Genomic DNA, 19036 nt, shown 5'->3' with positions numbered 1-19036 from the left:
GTGCCCCTACGGGAGCCCCTGGCCTCTGCCTGCCCAGTCCTCTGCCTCCAGGTGTGTTTCTCCCCTACCCCCCCCCCCCCTGCATCCTTGGCTCCCACTGGGTCCTTGTTCAGAGCCTCGCTCTGGCTGGAAGCTGCTAAGTGGATGGCCTGGAGTGCGAGGCGGAGCAACCCCGTCCGCCACGCAGGAACTTGAGCACACAGCTCGGGTGGCGAGCGGCCCTGCTTTCACTCCTGGGTGTTGCGCAGGGCTCAGTGGAAGCAGAGGTGTGGAAGAGGCCGTGAGGATGCAAGCCGGCGGAGGGCCCGGAAGTTACTGTGGAGCGGGCTGCACCTGGGGAGGGGGCCCTGTGCGTGTGTGCGTTCCTGGGGCACGGGAGCCGGCGAACCCCACCAGCTCCCTCTGGGGTGCCTGTGGGGCCCGGCTGCTCTATTTTCAAGATGCCTCCACACTGCTTCTTGGCAACAAGCATGTAGCTCAGCCAATTAGAGTGACCTTCGAGAGGGAACAGGTGGGTTGCTGGGAAACAGGCCCTGCTAAGCAAGCGTGGCAATTAGCATCACCAAACTCCCAGTGCGCAGTCGGCAACTTTCCCGGCTCCCTACCAGGCCACACCTCTGCTCTCAGGCTGCTTTTAGGAGGAGGGGCGCCCAGGCCTCCTCCAGCCACCGGCACTGAGCCCTGTCGCCTCCAAGGTGTGAGTGTGAGTTCCCTGCCAGGAACGCGGCAGTGCTAACCAGGGCTCCCCGGGGTCGAGGACAGCGGGTACTGGAGGCTGGAGGGGGTCTCCCTGCAGCTGGGCGTGGAGGAGCCAGAGGGGACCTTACCTGGGGACAAGGACAGGGCAGAGGTCAGTGGGCGGGGGACCTGAGGCCAGCGAGAGTCAGAGTCAGAGCGCCTTCCCTAGAAGGTCCCAGCCCTCCCACCCAGCTCAGGGGGGCCCACCGGGCAGGGTGTCCCGGAGCCTGGATCCCGTGGAGCTCTGCGGCCGGAAGCCGCAGGCCTCTGACCCGTGTGCCTTTTCTTCACCAAGGCTGTGCAAAGTCCCGGAGTCTAAACAACATAGCCGGAGCGGCCGGAACCAGTCTTGGGCTGTCTCCGCTGGCATCGCGATACAGCTCGCCCTACCCTCCGAGAAAGCTCCTGCTCTCCCATCCCTTCCACCCCCTCGCCAGCCCACCCCCCGGCCACGCTGCCCCTTAGCTACACCGACGGCTGCACCCACACGCCCTCGCAGCCCTCATTCCTCCTTGGGCTCAGCGCTGCCCACAACCCGGGGCCTGAAGGCAGCAGCCGGAGGCAGAAGGGCAGGCTCCCGGGTCCTTCCTGCGCAGCGCCCACTCCCCCAGCCACTCTGCCCTGGAGCTGGAGGGCAAGGGGGAGAGGCTTCCCAGGGCTTCCACCCCACCACCACTGCTCCCCTTTCTGAGCCATGGGTGCTGGTGTGCCCAGGACCCTGCCTCCCTCTCTGGGTCCCCCTGGGGCTGGCTGGGCAGGCATGGACGTGGTGGGACACGTGCTCCAGGGCCAGCAGCCTCGCTGCCGAGCCAGGCCGAGCCCAACGTCTTTAAGCCCAGCAGGTGCACGTGGCCTTAACTGGTACCCAGACAACGCACAGTTGGATGTCTCTGCCCGTCTGTCTGTCCGTTCCTTACCCTGCCCTGCAAGGAACAAAGCCATCCCATGGGACACCCCCTGCTGCTGTAAAGGGGCTTGGCTCCTCCTAGGAGCAGCACCTTGAACTGGCAGTACCCTCGGGCTTTGCGGTGTCTGGTCTGGAGCACAGGCGGGAGGCCCTGGAGTCGTAGCCCCGGGATTGGCCTAAGCCGTGGGCGGAGGCTGCCAGGGCTCGGGGCTGCCCTCCTCTCAGGGGGGGAGCCTCTGCCCGGCTTCGGCGGGCGCCGCCAGCGGCAGCGCCGGGCGCCCATCTGCGCTCCCCGGCCCCGGTGTCCCTCTCCACGCTGCATCCTTTGCTTCCGCGACAGTTTTTCTTCCCTTGCCCGCCCCCCACCAGCTCCCCGGCCTGCCTGAGTCACCTGCCACTCCCACCCAGCCTCTGCGCTGCTGTATTCCTGCCAGAAGCAGAGACTCATCTAATTTCTATAATTAAGTGTATTCATTTACCTAACGAGCCCGGGAGCACAACAGGTTTGTGAGTCACGGAGTGAGCAGGAGGACACCTTGGGCAGGGGCAGCCGAGGGAAATGCCGAGCCGCGAGCCCGGGGCTCGGCCTGCACCTTCCGCCGGCCCCACGGGGCCCTGCCCAGCACCGAGCGGGGCTCTAGCAGGCCCTCCTCACCTCAAGGAAGTACCCAGCCAAGACACTGCCTGCTCACCTGATGGGAATTAGACCCAACAGCCGAGCCGCGTGCCTGGCGATTTTTAGAGTCAGATTGTGCAGCTCTGTAGAGGGAACGACTGCATGAGATCCTTATCTACTCCTTCCAGGGGGGCAAACATAGGCGTGGGGGGTGGTGGCAGCATTCAGGGCCACCCCAAAAGGGTAGAAAGGCCGGATTATTTCTTGGGGTGGGGCAGGGGCATTGCAGCAAAGCCTGTGCCAGGAGCATCCCCGTTTCAGCACACCCCTTAGCCCTGGGCAGATGCAGGAAGTTCCCTTCCAGGAAGGTCTGTCCAGGGTGGTGAGTGGCGGCCTTGAACCTGCCTCCCACTTGCTCTCAGAGCAAAGTGCCCCTAAGAGCTGCGAAGGACACGGGCGCCCGTGCAACCACCCTTCAGCCAGGGGGCCAGTCCCTGTAAGAGAGCAGGACGGAGACGCCTGCCAGCCTCTCTGCTCCCAGCATGTGCGCTCGGCTCCTCCTCCTTCATGAAGGGAGGTCCAGTGCAGCCCCTGCAGGGCCCCCCGGCCCCGGGGGTCCAGGCCCTGACATGGGACGTGGCGACCTAGGTGTCCGCTTCGGCGCGGCCCGTGCAGCTATTTCCTCCTCTGACTTGCCTTTCTGGTTCAGGAAGCTGAGGCGGCTATTTCTGTGGTTGTCAGGAGCCCAAGTTTCCACGGCACCCACCGCCTCCTCCCCTCCTCTCCCTCCTACAGGGACGGGCATGCTCACGGCACCCCTATGGTGGGCATAGCTGTCCCTGCGTGACTCGATGCAGTGGTGCCAGGCTGGAGCCCCTCGTGCCTCCTGTGGCTCTCTGGGCCTTTCTGGGCCTCAGCCGATGGGCGAGTTGAGCACGGCTATCTGCCCCAGCCACCTCCTGGGCTCTCTGGGCCTCCCTGGGGAACTGGGAAGAGGCAGAGCGAGTCTCGGCATCTCCAGAGCACCTGCTGTGCGCCGGGCTCTGCCTGAACCAGCACCGCCTGCGCGGCCTCAGGCTCCCGCAGGCCCCAGGCCCCTCCTTAGGAGAAGGTTCTCCCTGCTGCCCACCTTCTGAGAGTGCAGTTTGCTCTTCCTTGGATCTGAACTTGGACCCGCACACGTTCCTTTGGCTGGACGCCTCCCCCACAACAGGGGCGCTCGGTCCTTGCCTGTGGAGGAGGGAAGCGGCCTGGGCAGGAGTTCTCAGCCTTCGCTTCCAGGAATACAGCAGCCCTGGAGGCCACCTCTCTGCCCCAGGGCTTCTGAGGGCAGGAGCCGGGGAGACCACGAGCCAGCCCCAGGGCTGGGGCTCCAGGAGGCACCCTTGGGCTGGCCAGGGCAGCCCCTCCACAGAGCGTGGGGGAAAGGGGACCTTCTCTGCCCTGGCCAGGTAGTATCACCCTCTGGCACCCTGGTCCCTCCCTAGTGGGCCAGATGGGCAGATTCCAGAATGAGATTCCTGGGGAGACCCTCCCCCAACTCTGAGAGGCCCCTGAGGATGGAAAGCCCGTGGAAGCCCTGAAGAAGGCAATCAGAATGGGCTGCCATGCTCCCCGGGCACCCCCCAGCTTTCCTTGGCTCTCCTGCCCCATGCCACGCCCATCCAAGATGCCTCGGGAGCCCAGCATTCGCACCGGTGCCTCCTAGAACCTGGTTGCCCACGGGAGGCTCAGTGGCGCTTCCCCTTCCTCCAGTGGGTTGGGATGAGTATCTGGGGTATTGCTGAAGGTACACAGGAAGGTTGGGGTTAGGAGAAGAGGGCAAGACTGCTGCGCTCTGTTTACCCTCAGAAATGGGCCTTGAAGAGCCCTGGGCTTCTCAGGACTGTACTCGACCGTCTTCAAGGAGGCAAGGAGCCTCTCCCTCTCTGGTCGGGGCACAGGGCCTCCTGCAGTAGAAATGAGGTCACTTTAAGAGGAGAACCCCCCTTTCTCTGGAAAAGTCAGAGAGGCACTTCTGGATGGCCGGGCAGCCCAGGAGAGAAGCTGTGAGAGCTAGAGGCCGGGCCTGAGTCCCCACCCTCTACAGGTGGCCTGGCCTTGGTCCATAAAATAATGCCTGGAAGGACCGTCCGAGCCCTGACCTGGAGGGGCCCGGACCTCCCACCGCACTGTCCGCTCGGCTCTGCGCTGGGCAGCGGCCTCCGCCCTGCCCTGCCTGGGCTCCAGCCAGGAAGGGAGCGCCCAGGCCGTGCCGTCGCAGCTGAGCATGGGCGCCCCGTGAGGGCTCACGATGGCTGGGTTTCTCAACAAGAAGGGGTCTTTCTGGCCTTCTTTCCTGAGACAGGCGCAGTCTTCCTTCCCAGCCTTCGGCTTCCCCCTGGGGCCGCACCCGCCTGCTCCCCATGAGGAAGGGCAATGGCATGGCGGTATAAGAGGAGCCCTTTTGGGCACAAAGGCCTCGTCAGCACTTCCCAGGAACTAAGGACCAGCGCAGGGTGGTGATGGCAGGGGGAGCTATCGGAGCGGGAGCTCAAGTAGGGAGAGCAGCAGCCCGGGTGATGGACTGTGGGCACAGGCCACATCAGGAGCCTCCCACTGCCTCCCGGCCAGGCTGCAGACCGGCAGCACTGGAGCTTTGCAGACCGGGAGCCGTTGGCTGCTAGAGCTTGTTACCCGAGCAGGTGTGGGAGATGGGTTTTAGCACCACCTAGGAATCAACATGGCCCAGGCCTGGGTGGGCAGAGGGGCTGCTGAAGGGGCCCCCGGCACTCCCTGACCCATCCCCTCTCCACCTGGCCTCTCAGTCCTGGGGTCCCCCTGCCTTCCAGCTCTGCTCCTGGCCTGTTCCTCAGCCTACAGCCTGTGGGTCGGCAACCAGCTTCCTTCTAACATCTTCTCTTTCTCCCTTTCTTTTGCTGAACTCCTTGCCCCACCCCAGAAGGCACTGTTGAGCCGAAAGCATGCGTCCCAGTGTCTCACACCTGTGCTCTTTAAACACAGAGACCTGTCAAGACGCCCTCTCGTCCAACTATGCCCAAGCTGAAGTCCTCACCCTCTCTTAAAGCGGCACCCACGCCAGAGAGACGGGCAGACAGAAAGCCAGAGACTCAGGGAGACTCTGGAACCCCGGGCAAGGATCTTTTGCTGGGAAGGACTCAGATATCCTGGTGTGCGCAGGACTGATGGAAACCTGCCGTGCAACCGCTGGGGCCTGGAGCCGTCCGGGCCTGATGCTGTGTTCTGCTGCACATTGAAGAGATATATATGCACATATAGTATCTATATTCATACATACTGTACTCTCGTGTGTAGTGCATGTGCTACTGGTGGTCTTTGTCTTCGTTCTGCTGTGTCTGCCCGAGTCCTTGCCCTGCCCCCACACTCCCCTCCACCAACTCCGCGTTAATTCTGCTGAACGCGGGTCTGGAATGTCCCAGCAAGAGAAGAGCGCATCGGGGACCCGACAGTCCGGCTGCGAGGTCCCGGCCTAGACTCTCCACCCGAGGGTGTTTCCTCTGTTGGCAGGTGGCCTGTTGAGGGCCAGAATGCTCCCCCCCACCAGGGTCACTGCTCCTCTAGGCCCCCCACCCCCAATTGGGGTTCTACCTCCCACTCCACGCCCCAGTTGCGGGGGGACTTCTAGGGGCTCCTTGGCAGCCTCCTCCACCCCTCCCTGTGTCCTCGACCGAGGGGCAGTTTGTCTTCTTTCTTTCATTTGTGTTCTGTCTCCTCCGTCTGTTTGTTTTCAAAGATGCTGCTGAGCAGACAGGCAGGGAAGGGGTCTGTCTGTCCGTCTGGCTCGGGGGTCTAAGAAGGGGACGCCTCGGGCGAGAGGAGACCAGTGGCAATACTGTACTTCCTGGCCGGCGGCCGGAGGACGCGTGCAATAGCGGGGGCCGGGGGACCCCTCGGGCCTCGGCCCCTCCCCCGTCCTCCCTCCCTTCCCCGCCCTGGTGTCCGTCAGTCCTCTTCTGAAGCTGTCCCCCCCCCTCCCCGTGTGTGTCCGAGGCGTGCCTCGGCCGGGCTCGGCCGCCCCGTCCGCATGCCTTCGACTGTCATGCTGTGCTCGAGCCCAATAAAGACACCTGGAGCCGTCTCGCTGCCCCTGCTGCGTGAGTGACTGCTTCCGCCTCTGCTTTCTGGATCTGAGTCTCTGGGACCTCCCCGGGCTCCCACCCCCAGTACCTGCGGAAGGCGGCACGCACATGTCACAACACTGCGGAGGGATCCTGACCAGGCCCGGCCCCTGCGCCTGAGAGCTGGAGAGACATGCTCAGAGAGGGAAAGCCGTGTGCCGAGGTCACCCATAGGGGACTACAACCCAGGGCCCCTGACTCCCAGGCAGGACCCTGACACCCCTGCAGTATCTGAACCCCCCCTCGGAGCATGGAGGAAGAGACTGTTGTTCTCTGTTTACGGAATTCCCCGGGCCCGCTGCTTGTTTGGGCAGGGGGCCTCCGTCCAGGAAATTGCACCAGTCTATCTGGGCCAAGGCCCTGGGGAGGCTGGAGTCGTGATGACTGAGGATCGGAGGGTGCCTGGGTGGCAGGTGGCGGGACCGAGGACCACTTAGGGGTGGGCCCAGGTAGGATAGGGGTGACGGTAAGTGACGGGCAGCTGTGGCCCCTCGCTGCTGGCAGCCCTCACACTCGCTTGGGGCTCCACGCCCGGTGGCTTCCCGGGTGTGCAACCTGTGCAGTCACTCGGACGGCCCCGTGCGGGGCTTAATGCTTCGCTGTCATCGTCTTGAAGTTCTTAATACTTTTTGAACCACGGACCCCGCATTGTCATTTTGCACGGGACCCCACAAATTATGTAGCCGGTCCCGGGGGCATATTTGTCTCTCCTTGCCCTTTCCTGTCTCCAGATATAAACTTTAAGAGCTTTGAAGTCTTGACCTGCCACCTTCTAGCTGGGTAACTTAGGGCAACTCATCAAACCTCAGTTTCCTTGTCTGTGAAATGGGGATCATGAGAGCACCTACATCAGAGATGTTGAGTGCCCAGAGCACTGGCCCCCGTGCCGGCCCGGGTGACCTCCAGTAGAGGGACAAGACATGCTAGTCCCCTCCCTGCCCTTTTCCTACAGGTCTCAGGCTTTTCTCCCCCTAATTTTTTTTTTTAGGAGGTAACCAGAGATTGAACCCATGACCTTGTATGTGGGAAGCAGGCGTTCAACCACCGAGCTACACCTGCTTCCTTTCCCCCACCCTGATTTTTGAGATCTCCATTTTCCAGTCCCACCAAGAAAGAACAAGGGTGAGGACGGAAAAAGCAAGGGGACGCCTCTTCCTGAAGCATAAGAGAAAGATCAGGCCTGGGCCAGGGAGGCGAGGCCATGGCAGGTGGCCAGTTGTCAATTAAAGATAAAATCTCTCCTGCAGCACTGGAGAGCAAGTCAGCCGCCCCCCCCCTCCGTCCCCCTCCCCCCCCCAGGCAGAAGAAAGCCATTTGCAGTGCCGCTGCCTGGGAGCAGCCTGGCTGGGCAATAATGGGATGGGATGCACTGCTGCCTCCCTAATGATATTACACACCAGGGCGGGTCCAGGGGGCTGCTGTTTGTTTTTTTTCCTGTCGATCAATGTGGAGCCATTTCATGGTCAGGGGCTGAGAACCCAGCAAGCAGCCCAGGGGTCCCAGATGTCACAGGGTGGTCCTCAGGGAACTTAAGGGGATGCAGCTGGGTCCTGGGGTCCCCAGGGGCGCCTTCCGATCCCTGGCGGGGGGATCGGCAGTGTGCGGGAGGGCGGACAGCTCAGTGGGAGAAGCAAGACCCCGCCTCTCTCCTCCCCACCCCGGAAGACACAGCGGGCCATGCTGTCAAGGAAGAAAAGGCTGCCGCTTCCTGCGGTCTCCTGGAAGCTGGAGTGGAACCCAGTCGAGGGGGCTGGTTAAGAGAACAGGGCACTAGTGATCCAGTCGGACCTTCGGAGTCAGGCAGACTCGGGTTCGAGTCCTGGCTTTACCGCTTGCTAGTCATGTGACTGCGGGCAAGTTGCTTAACCACTCTGAACCTCTATTTGCTTATCTGTAAAGTGGGGGTAATAGTACCTACCTCCTTGGCTGTTGGGAGAATTAAATGAGGCAGTTCCTGTAAAGCCCTTATCACGCCGCCTAGCACGTAATTCCTGCTTGCAAATATCGGGCGAAGGGAGATATGGTGGAGAAACTCACCCCCATTATAGATGATGAGTTTGGTTTGATGTCCTCGCTTTTCAAAAGAGGTGCTAGGAATGAGCTTCCTTTCAGTGAAGGCTTTAACTGCTCGTGAAGGAGTAAGAGTGGGGATGATCATACCAAACAGCTCCCATTATATTGAGTGCGAGGTGGTACATTTGATGCGCATTAAAAGATGCTCTGAAATTGTTCATTGTTTTCGTTTTTTTAAGGAGGTACCAGGGATTGAACCCAGGACCTCGTAGGTGGGAGGCAGGCCCTTAACCACTGAGCTACATCCGCTCCCCTGGGATTGGTTTTTATCCTCTTTATTCTACTGATGAGAAAACTGAAGTATGGAAGTGTTAGGTCATTTCTCCAAGGTCAAACAGCCAATGAGTGGCAAAGCTGGGATTGGAACCCAAGCAGTCTGACTTTCTGAGCCCAAGGCTCAGCTGCCATCTAAACGGAATGGGCTTGTGCATTGTAACACCTTGTGTGGGGATTTGTGCTTCTCTGTTTTTCATTTCCTTACTCTCAATTATCCTCGTTGTAAAGGATAAGAAATGCAGATAAGAAAATGGAGGTTTGGGGAAGGATATGATTTAATGATGCCTTCACACACACACACAATACACACACAAACGCACACACGCAAACGCACACACACAAGGGAGAGGGATGAATTCTCAGGCTTCATTAGCGAAACAGGAGGTAACCCCCAGCTCAGGGTGCAGGAGGGCAGACGGGTCAGTGAGAGAAGCAGGAGTTTTTTGCTCTGGTGCACAGAAAGGGCTCATGTCCAGGGGGAGGTGGAATGGTCTGGAAACCAGGTCACTCAAGGAGCAGCTCAGCCTGGAGAAGCCTCAGTGGAAACACGATCCCCCCCTTCCGGTATTTGAAGGGCATCTGTGGGGAAGTGGGCTGAGATGACTCTCTGCCTCCAGAGAGCAGCTCTGGGAGCAATAGGTAGAAACCTTATACAGACAGATTGAGTTGCAATAAAGAAAAAATGGTACTTTTTGTAGTTCTCCTTACTGTAACAAATGTTAATGTGGGGTAATGGGAAGATCCCCAACCAAATGACTAGGGAAAGCACTGTCACCTGCCCCTCTTGGAGCTCACGCTCCGCCCCAGAGGTGACAGCGTTAACTGTCCGGTGTGGGTTTTTCCAGGCATTTTAAAAAAGAGAAGCTTTCTAGCAAAACCACCAGCTAGGAACAGGCTGCCCTCTGGGGTAGTGACGATCGGTCGGTGGAAATGTTTGGAGAGGCAGGGTGATCATGTGCCAGAGGTTTGTGGGAAGAATTTCTGCTCAGCCATTTCCAAGATTTTCTCATTCCCCTGGAGCCACACAACCACTCAGTGGTGGAGGCAGGCCCCGAACCCAGGCCTCCTGGAGAAGTCTAGAGAGGAGCTCCATTCCCCACGTCCCGTTCCTCAAATTCCCTTACTCCAGAGTGGAATTGCCTGCAGACGTTTCCAGGGGAGACCCCACCACATCTCCAGTCCTCACCTCTCCTGCCTCTACCCGGCCAGGCGGGGGGGTGTGCCCGGCCCTGGAGGGCACCTAGTGTGGAGGAGCTCGGCGGGCGCCCTGAGCTCGGGCTGACTCTGCCCCTATGGCATTCTTGCGGCGAGCACCCTGAGCCCTGCTGGGGAGACCGCACCCACGCCCAGCGGCAGCAGGGAAGGGCTGAGGCTGCAGGTCAGAGGGCAGAGAGGTCAGAGGTCAGAGAGGTCAGAGGTCTTCTGACGCTGCTGCTGGAGCCTCTCCCCCCAGGGCTGTGAGACCCCGGCTCCCTGCATTTACCCGCCTCTCCAGGGAACCCGCGAGGGGCTGGGGTCCGCAAGCGTGTGCTGAGAGCCCCTCGAGTCCTGTCGTGTGGAACAGCAGGGCTCTAAGCAGGAGTTAGGACCCCTGTTCCTAAATGGGTGACCCTTGCTTACATGAAGGGGGGGACCCTCCTTTCTCTCCCACACATTCTTCTCTAGGTGACCTCGTCCGCCTTCTAGGTCCATGTTTATGTAGTTTCCCTCTCAATTTCAGTCATTCATTCATTCACTCGTTCATTCAATAAACACACATTGCGCCTCCTCTGCTTCCCAGGCCCTGCTCCGTCCACACAGCAGGAAGCATCTCCACAGCTTCCCTGACACAGGACTTGGGCTTCCCCCTCGGCGCCCTGGCTCTCCCCTCCCTGTGCTTCCAGCATTCTTCCTGAGACTGGGCCAGGCCTGCAGTGTCATCCTTAACCACCCCCCCTGCCGCCCCAGCCTTCATTTACTCACTCATCCGTCATACGAGGGCTCTTTACTAAACACTTCTGCTGTACTCTGGGGAAAGAAGAGCCAACAAGACACGCAGGAACCCTGCCCTCATGGAGCTTGTACTCTAAAGGGGGAGAAAGACCCCCCAAAAATAGACAAAAGTAACCTCTCTCGCCCCCATTCCCACCCATTCCGACTTCTAGCACTAGTAGCTCTGCAATAGATTTCAGGTCCCCCACGTGTCCCTCTCCCGTCACTCCACACCACAGCTCAGCTCTGTCCTCTCCCGGGTCTGAGCCCCGTGTCCCTTCTGCCCTCTACCATCCCCCCAGCAGCCTAAGAGAGCTTCTTAAAACGGAAACCCGATCCCGCCACCCCCGCCCACCGCATTTCTAGTAAAATCCAAACTCCTCGTGAGGGCCCCCAGGCCTCGGCCTGCCCCTGCGAAGCCACTCACGCCGCTCTGCCCTCAGCCCCTGCAAACCAGGGACGCGCCTCCCCTTCCGTTTATCACCCACGCCCGCGTCTCTTTCCCCTTCGGTGCTTTTGTCCTGGCGGTTCCCTCACAGGGACAGTTTCACCCACGCCCGCTGCCCTCGCCTGTCCTTCCAGGCCCCTTGGCCCTCCCAGCCCTGCCCCTTTGCTCTTTTCTATCCCTGCGGCCCCGCCCCTTTCTTTATCCTACTCACCACCTAATTCTATAAGCATCTCCTGGTTGACTGCCAGCCTCCCTGGCGAAGCTCCAAGCCCCGAGGGCCTAGCACAGTGAGGGGCTCGGTGAACAGCTTATGGACAAATGCAGGGGCCGGCGACCCGCCTGGCTGAAGCCGCTACTGAGCTGCCCCTCGCTGGCCCTCCCAGGCTCTGTCTCCAGCTGCCTTTTGCACCCCACTTCCAGGGCACTCCTGGCAGTCCACGGGGAATTCCTGAAAGCGCTTCTCCTTACATTATGCATCCCCTGCCTGAAGCCCTGTCAGAACAACGAGGAAGCCTGAGAGACACTGACGGGAGGCTTCCGGGAGCTCTTTTGGAGCTTACGCTTTGCCGCAACGGCTTTTTTGGTACTTGTGAAATACCCCCTCCCCACACCGCGAGCTCCTCAAGGGGGCTGATTCAGCTCGGCGCCCCCTTCAGGGCCCCCACCCCAGGCGCCACCTCTAGTCCGTGCTCAGAGAAATGTCTGTTCAACAAATGGTGGAAGGGATGGGAAAGGAAGAAAGGAGAAAGAAGGAAAGAAGAAGAGAGAGGGAAGAAGGAATGAGGGAGAGAGGGAGGAGAAGGAGAAAGGGAAGTGGGGTTGGGGAGCAGGAAGGAGGGAGAGGAAGCCTGGTGGTCCCGTGGTCCCCCCACCCCCCCATTCTCTCCAGAACTGTCCGGGCCTCGGCGCGGGTGGGGGACTGCCCCAGCCGGCCTCTGACGCTGGTGGCATCCCCAGTCCTTGGCTCACAGTCCTGGGTTCCCCGTGGCAGGAATGCCCTGCCGAGACCTCTGCAGGGACCAGAGCTGGGCTCCTCGCTCTAAGGCACAGCTCCATCCCCGACGCCCCAAAGGACTCCCCGCCCCCAACACCCGGCCTCTCCATTCCTGATATTTAGGCCCCAGTCCAAGGACAATTAACTTCAAATTTAATTGTGACCAAATGTTCAGAGCAAACAAACAAAAGGAAAAAAAAAAGAGAGACTTGGCCTCCCCACCGCAGCCCTCACCCCAGAGGCAAGGCTCAGCACCGAGACGGCCCAGCCTGGCCAGCTGCCCCTCGGGAACACCGGGGGCCAAGCCCCGGAGGCCGGGTGGCCCAGGGAGGCCGCTCCCGGGGCAGCAGTTGCCACGGCGGCCCTCCCTGGGGTGACGGCTCCTGGGTTGCCGTGGAGAGCCGCCTTGTGCCACTGCCATCGCCACCATGCTGCCCCCACAGAGAAGCCACTGCCGGGGTCTAAGCCTCCCAAGACTTCTGGCCGGTCAGCCCGGTGGGCAGGCCACGCCGTCCTCTTGGCCCAAAGGGCAGCCGCAGCACGGGGCGGGAGGCAGAGCCAGCCCCTCCCCAGCACCCCAGCTCTGCCCAGCCTTGCACCCCAGGAGCTCCTCCTCCCCTTCGGGGACAACGCTGTTTGTACTCCTGACGATCCACCGGGGACTTCAGTTCTCCCAGGACCCCACGGAAGGTTGCAACCGGCTCTCAGGGAGCCTGGGGGTGGAGAGGGAGGAGAGAAGCCTCCAGGGTTTCCACTCTCCTTCTGGGGCTCTGCACTGGCCCGGGACAAGGCGGACAGCCCTGGACAGGACTGCGAGGTGTCCTGCAACCCCGTCCATCTCTTTTCCTAGGTTCTCCCCCATCCCTGCCAGGGAGTGCACACCTGCTACCACTCCTTTACTGCCCCCTCCAACCTCGTAGGGTCCCAGAGTCCTGCCCTCTTCACCCTCTCCTCATCTTCTAATCTACGCACAGGAAAGCATCTCGTGTCACTCATCCACACTCTAGTGTGCATTGTGTTCCGAGTATATTTTATTTCCCAGGAGATGGGATTGTTGGACCTTCTTTCAAAATATGGAGTGAGAGCCTTGCTCTCTGTTACAGGAAACCCTAGCACCAGAGAGCTCCAAGCAAGGGAGATAACGTTTTCCATCAGGGGAGGAAGAAAGGAGGAGCTTGCTTGCGCGGCTCAAACGAGGGACCAGGGCTCTACAAGGAATTCTGGCCTGGCTGTGATTAATGAAAAAGAAAGTGGAGCCCAAAGGGAAATGAGAAGCGATATGCAGCAGGAATTACCTCTGTCCAGAGGAGCCTTCCCTCTCCCTTTGGCCCCTTCCCACATTCCAGTATTGAGTCCTTGGCCTGGCAAACTCTTACTCGTCGCTCAAGGCCTGTTCAACTGTCACCTCCTCTGGGAAGCCTTCCTGCACTCTCCTAGGTGGAATTCTTCCGTCCTTCCTTGCTGCTCACAGCCCCTTGTATACTTGTACAGCTGGTCCCTTATCGCATTGAGGGTTTGTTGCTGGTTTACTCATTTATGGATGCCTCACTTATTAACGCTTTCCTCTCCAGCCCTGCTTGGTGCTCAGGAGTTCAGTAGTGAATGAAGAAATGAGGGCGTGAGTGAATCAGTCGTGAAGGGGTTGGCTGCCCACTGCTGACTTCTGCTGTTCACGCCGGTCATTCCAGCCCAGCTGTCTGGGTCTCAGAACTCGGCCAGCCCGTCTTCCTCCTTCTCAGTCTTCATTTAGGGTGTACTTTTCCAAGCCTCATACCGTCCCCCAATTCTCCAAGTCTGGCCACTCGGGTTTGTGCTTTGGGACAAAATTCAAGCTGAAAAAGTGGGTCGTAGAGAGAGAGGCTGGAAAGGGATGTTTCCATAGGGCCCAGCCAGCCCCATAGTACTGCTGGACCTCAGGTTCCATGTCTGCGAAACGGGAGTAAAAGCAGCTCTGTCCGTGTCCAAGGCAGGGCGAAGATCAGACAGGAGTGGGAGCAGATGTGGCCCCGCAGTTGGATGCCTGCTTCCCCCATGGGAAGCCCTGGGTTAGGTTCCCAGCGTCTCCTAAAAAAACAACAACAAAAAACAAACAACAAGCAAACAAACGAAAAGACCAACTCAGGGGAGCTGCTGTGGCTCAGAGGTGGAGCACCGGCTTCCCACATACGAGGTCTGGGGTTCGACGCCCATCCCCGGCACCACACACACACAAAATTACATGTGAAAATGGATGAATGGATGAATGGGTGCTCGGGAACCCCTGAAGCCCTGCCTGAGGTGAAGGGTGATCATTCCCCCAATCTTCTCTGAGAGGGCTGGGTGTTGCTCCAGAATCGAAAGCAGGTAAAATAACAAAAAAATAAAATAAAATAAAAAAGAAAGCAAATGAAAATGACAATGGCTGGTATTTATAAGTGCTTATCATAGGCCAAGGTCTATTTTATTCTGAACCATCTATGTGGGTTAATCCTCAGGAACAACCCTAAGGAGTAAGGGTAAGTGTTTTTTTTTTTTGGTACCTGGGCCGGGGATTGAACCCTGGACCTCAAATGTGGGCAGCCAGTGCTCGACCACTGAGACACATTGGCTCCCCTGAGTTAGTTTTTTTTCTCTTTATTTTTTCCCCTTTTGTTTGCTTGTTGTTTGTTTGTTTTTAGGAGGCACGGGGGACCAAACCCAGGACCTCCCGTGCGGGAAGCAGGCGCTCAACTGCCTGAGCCACATCGGCTCCCCAGGGTTCTTTTGATCACACCCATTTTACAGATGGGGAGACCAGGGCACAGAGACTAACTTGCCGGAGCTCCCACAGATAGTACACTTCACAGCCTCATTTTGACCGGAACGCATTCAGCCTGGCTCTGGCCTCCGTGCGCCATTTGCTCCACGGCCACGTTCACCACTGGCCGGAGCTGGCTGCCCGGCCCCAGCACTGCCCCTGCCCACACCCAGCTGGCATCCGGGCTGCCACCAGCGTTACCACGTAGGAGCCTGGCAAATGACCACCTCGCTGGGCACGGTTTCTCACTTGTGAGATGGGGATGATGACGTGTCTCCTGCAGGTTTTGCTGAGAGGAACAAGAAACAGCTTGCCAGAGCGTGAGTGGGGATGGTCTCCATGCACGTGGGAGACCTTCCCCCCTGACACTTAGACAAACCGTCTTGGGGTGCAGGGTGGGGGTTGGCAGGTGTGACTTCCACAGCAGGAAGCACTAGAAACCCTTTTCCAGAGACCTGGCATTGGGGCCACTCACTGTGGGTGACGGGAAGGGGGTGGCGTCCAGCCCGAGGCAGGCCCTTGGGACACTAGCTCGGGATGCCATTTCCCTATTGGGGGATTGGAAACAGTGACACCTGCATGCTTGCTTCCCAAAGCAGGGAGAAGGCAGAGAGATCCCCACGAACTTCTGCTCCCCAAGCCGCCCCCGTGCTTGGGGATGCCTCTGCCACCTTCACACCTTCTCGCTCCCCCGAGGTGCAGGGGTGAGAGCTTCCACCAAGTCTTTTCCACGTGCACCTGTGACGCCTGGGAGTGGGAGCTGAGGAGGGAGTGAGGGGAGAGAAAGCAGGGGTCTCAGCGGAGGAAGAGGAGAGGGAAAGAGAGGAGGAGGAGGAGGAAGGAAGGGGAGAAGGGCAAGTGGAAGGTGGAGGATTGGGGGCAGGGACCGGGCCCCATTGTGGCAGAGGCTGTGGGACCCAAAGTGACCTGAGCAGGCTGGAAATAGAGGAGCTGGGCAAACCCCAAACGCTGCGTTGAGCCAGCATGTGGGTGAACAGAGCTGGGGCCGCAGTTCAAGGAAGACCTGATGGCTTCACCTCAGAAGGAGGTCAGCGCCGGAGCTGTTGATTCCAGTCCGGCGTAGACTAGTTGGGGCTCTTTTTCTGGGGATGCGGTCTTTACGTAATCATTATTTATAACGGGAGGGCTTAGCCCGACGCCGCTCCCTGCTTGGCAGGGCGGAGGTTTGGTTTACTTGGAGACCAAGACCGCTCTGGGTTTTTAATCTAACCTGGGGCGCCGCTGGTTTCGGGGGAAGGCTTCTTAATCCACTTTCCAAATGGAGACGTGCAGGAATCTGTGAATATCACTTTCCTTATTAAAATAAACCCCGTTCTGGGTGGGGCCCTGCCTCTTTCAGCTCTTCAGAGCTCCACCACCCCTTCTGAGGACCTCGTGTGATCTCAGCGAGCTCCACCTAGCAAGGTGCCCAGGCCCCCTGGGGCTCTGCCGTGGGCTGGCTCCTCGCCGGCCGCCCCTTGCCTCCTTCTCCTCCCTCCCACGCACGTGGTTTGTGTCTTTCTCTACTCTCCCCAACTCCCTCTCCCCACCTAAGCCCCTAACGGAGATACTGAACTTCATCAAGAGTTTGCTGATTCCCGGGGTTCATGAACCCCTGAAAAGGCAGGCAAGGTCGTGCGGTTGTATGTATGTGTGGAGGAAAATCCATTTTCGAGCGGGAGGAGCCAGCGCGCGTATGGGATCCTCGGAGCAGTTTAGAAGCTGGCCGTTGGGCCAGCACAGGCTGGGAAGGGAGCTGAAGACGGGCCCTCGGCAGCTGCTTTCCAGCGAGTCCACCGAGTTTCCGTTTGGGGGCTTTGCTCCGTCACTGATTTCTCAAGTTCAGATCAGCTCCATTTGGGATTGGAAGTGGACAGGAATTAGGAGGCCTGGGCTCTAGCCTCGCTTTTGGCGCTGCCGTGTGGTCTTTGGCAACTCGCTACACGGCTGAGCTGCAGTTGCCCATTTGTAAGACTGGGGCCAAGACGCCCACAGAAGCGGGTTCTCCTGTGGCTCCGATGAGATCTTTTTGTCCCAGCTACTTAGCTCAGTAGCTGGCATTTCCTGAAGTGTAATTTCCTTCCCTCTTCACTTCCTTCTTTCCTGGATGAAGGCCCTTTCCTAATTACCAGGTAGAACTCACCAAGGCACCTTGGAGGAAACCTCGATTAGGGAGGGAAAGAGCACAGGCCATTCCACCACCTCTCCATCCAAGGCTTACGTGCGGGGAGCTGGAAGAGGGAGGTCTGAGGCATCAGAAAGGCTCACCTCAAGTGCCGGCAGCTCACGTTGGGGAGAGGCGACTGAACCCGTGCCTGATATTGGGAACACAGCCGGGTATCGGACTGGATTTTTGCTTTAACCAAATATTTGACATTTTATGGAGCACATTTTCAGCCATGCGCCTGGGAGCTGGCAGCCCAGGTCCATTCCCCAAGTTCAAAATCTGTTTGCTCTGCTGCTCTGGGCTTCAGTTTCCTCATTTCTTCCTCTCCCTATCATCTGAAGGCATTCACACCATCTCCCAGCTGGCGATCAGTTTGTGGCAAAGTGTCAGAGGCAAGGGGAAGTCTTATCTCCGGGAAGATTAGATCGGAATTTTCCTGTTTCGACTGGGTAGTTCATCCTGTACATGGTGATTATATAACCCCCAGTGAAACAGGACCCCAGGGTCTCCTGACTTTCCAGACTGGCCACTTAGAAACAAATCAACCATCAGGAAGCTGATTTAAGACCCCCGCGGCCTCCGTCCCCTCACACACCACCAGTAGAGACAGCTTGATTCGCAGCGGTCCTGAAATCTCTCCTTCCCCGCATTGCCACTCTCCTTCTTTTATGCCAGAGGCTCTCGGTATAAAGAAGCTTGTTCTATACACATATTTTTTCTACAGGTAGAATGAGAAGTAAAGCAAGCCAGGCTCCTCATCTCTGACACTGAAGTGGTAGAGGGGCCAAAGGGGATGTTTTGGACAGTTAGGCATTTCCTCCTTGTTCCCTGTCCTCTCTGTGCCTGCACCAGCTTCTCCTGCCCCTGTCTAACCTGCCTCTTGCAGGAGTTAGAGACCAGTACCCTAAGGAGCGCCCATAAAGAACTCTGAGCTTCTCAGACGTAAAGGGCAAAAGAAATCAAAGTCGGCTGTTATCTCCATCCGGGCAAAGGAGATGAAAACCGCCCAAGCCAATGCCCTTCCTTGCCTCACCTGGCCAAGGGCCAAGCTAATGCCAAGCTGGGATTACTCTGACTTCATACCACCCTGGCCCCAAAGGTCACCAGGGCATCAGCTACTGAATTACCAAGCCGTCAAAGTTACCTGGCAGCCTGCGAAGCCCCAGCCTGCCTCAGATCCTGGGGTCTTTATTCCGCCCTCACCTCCCTGCCCCCTTTACCAATGCTTCCTTCACCCGGGCTTGAACATCCCATCTGGAGCTTGATGCCCAGAAAATATTTTTAGTTATCAGCCCCATTCCGTCCTCCCCGCACGCTGCCCTCCACCCTCACTCAGCCACGGCTCTTCTTTGAGCTGGTGCACGCCCGGTCTTTGGGCTGCACGGTGTCCCCTGCTCGGAGTGCCCTCCTTCTCCAGCTTGTGAGACCCACTCATCCTTTGAGAAGTCTTTTCTAACCCATCCTGTCCCACCACAGAATTTGGTGTTCCCTTAGCGCTTGATAAGCCTTCAGCAGAGCGCCGGTTGCACTAGATGTTGACTCGACTGTCTTGATGAGAGTCTTTTTTTTTTTTTTTTAGGAGGCACCGGGGATTGAACCCAGGACCTCGCCCATGCGAAGCAGGAGCTCAACCACTGAATTACACTCGCTCTGCTATCAGAGTCTTTTAAGGGCCACGGCTTGGGCTCACCTTTCCTATCGCCCCTATCAACTAGGTCACAGTGACTTATTTAGACACATTTAAAAAAAAGTATCCAAGATTTACATGAAGCCAAGAGGATGACTGAATGTTCTTTTCATGTCATACTGAAGCTTTGTTTAACGGAGCCTCACAGATTAATTCTCTAAAACTGGGCTGTCGACATATGGCTCCTGAGCACTTGAAATGTGGCTAGTGCTACATGTCACAATGACAATATCTTGGATGCATC

General features: G+C 58.5%; 1 protein-coding gene across 3 annotated transcripts in view; it reads left to right on the top strand.

The window, feature by feature from the left end:
• Positions 1 to 18787, top strand: part of KCNC4 (potassium voltage-gated channel subfamily C member 4) — a 34573-nt gene extending 15786 nt beyond the window's left edge. Inside the window, exon 4 of one of the 3 annotated variants that reach the window (XM_058303067.2) lies at positions 18685 to 18787. In XM_058303067.2, the coding sequence (XP_058159050.1) occupies positions 18685 to 18701 (17 nt within the window). In that variant the 3' untranslated portion in view covers positions 18702 to 18787. Of the gene's footprint in view, positions 1 to 5202; positions 9443 to 18684 lie in introns of those variants that run through there. The other 2 variants (XM_058303066.2, XM_023588570.3) reach the window with 2 other exon arrangements.
• The last annotated feature ends 249 nt before the right edge of the window (positions 18788 to 19036 follow it).

The sequence above is a fragment of the Dasypus novemcinctus genome, chromosome 9 (genome assembly GCF_030445035.2).
Source record: "Dasypus novemcinctus isolate mDasNov1 chromosome 9, mDasNov1.1.hap2, whole genome shotgun sequence".
Taxonomy (NCBI): domain Eukaryota; kingdom Metazoa; phylum Chordata; class Mammalia; order Cingulata; family Dasypodidae; genus Dasypus; species Dasypus novemcinctus.
Note: the sequence above shows the minus strand (reverse complement) of the source record. Positions and strands in the feature narration are given on the sequence as shown.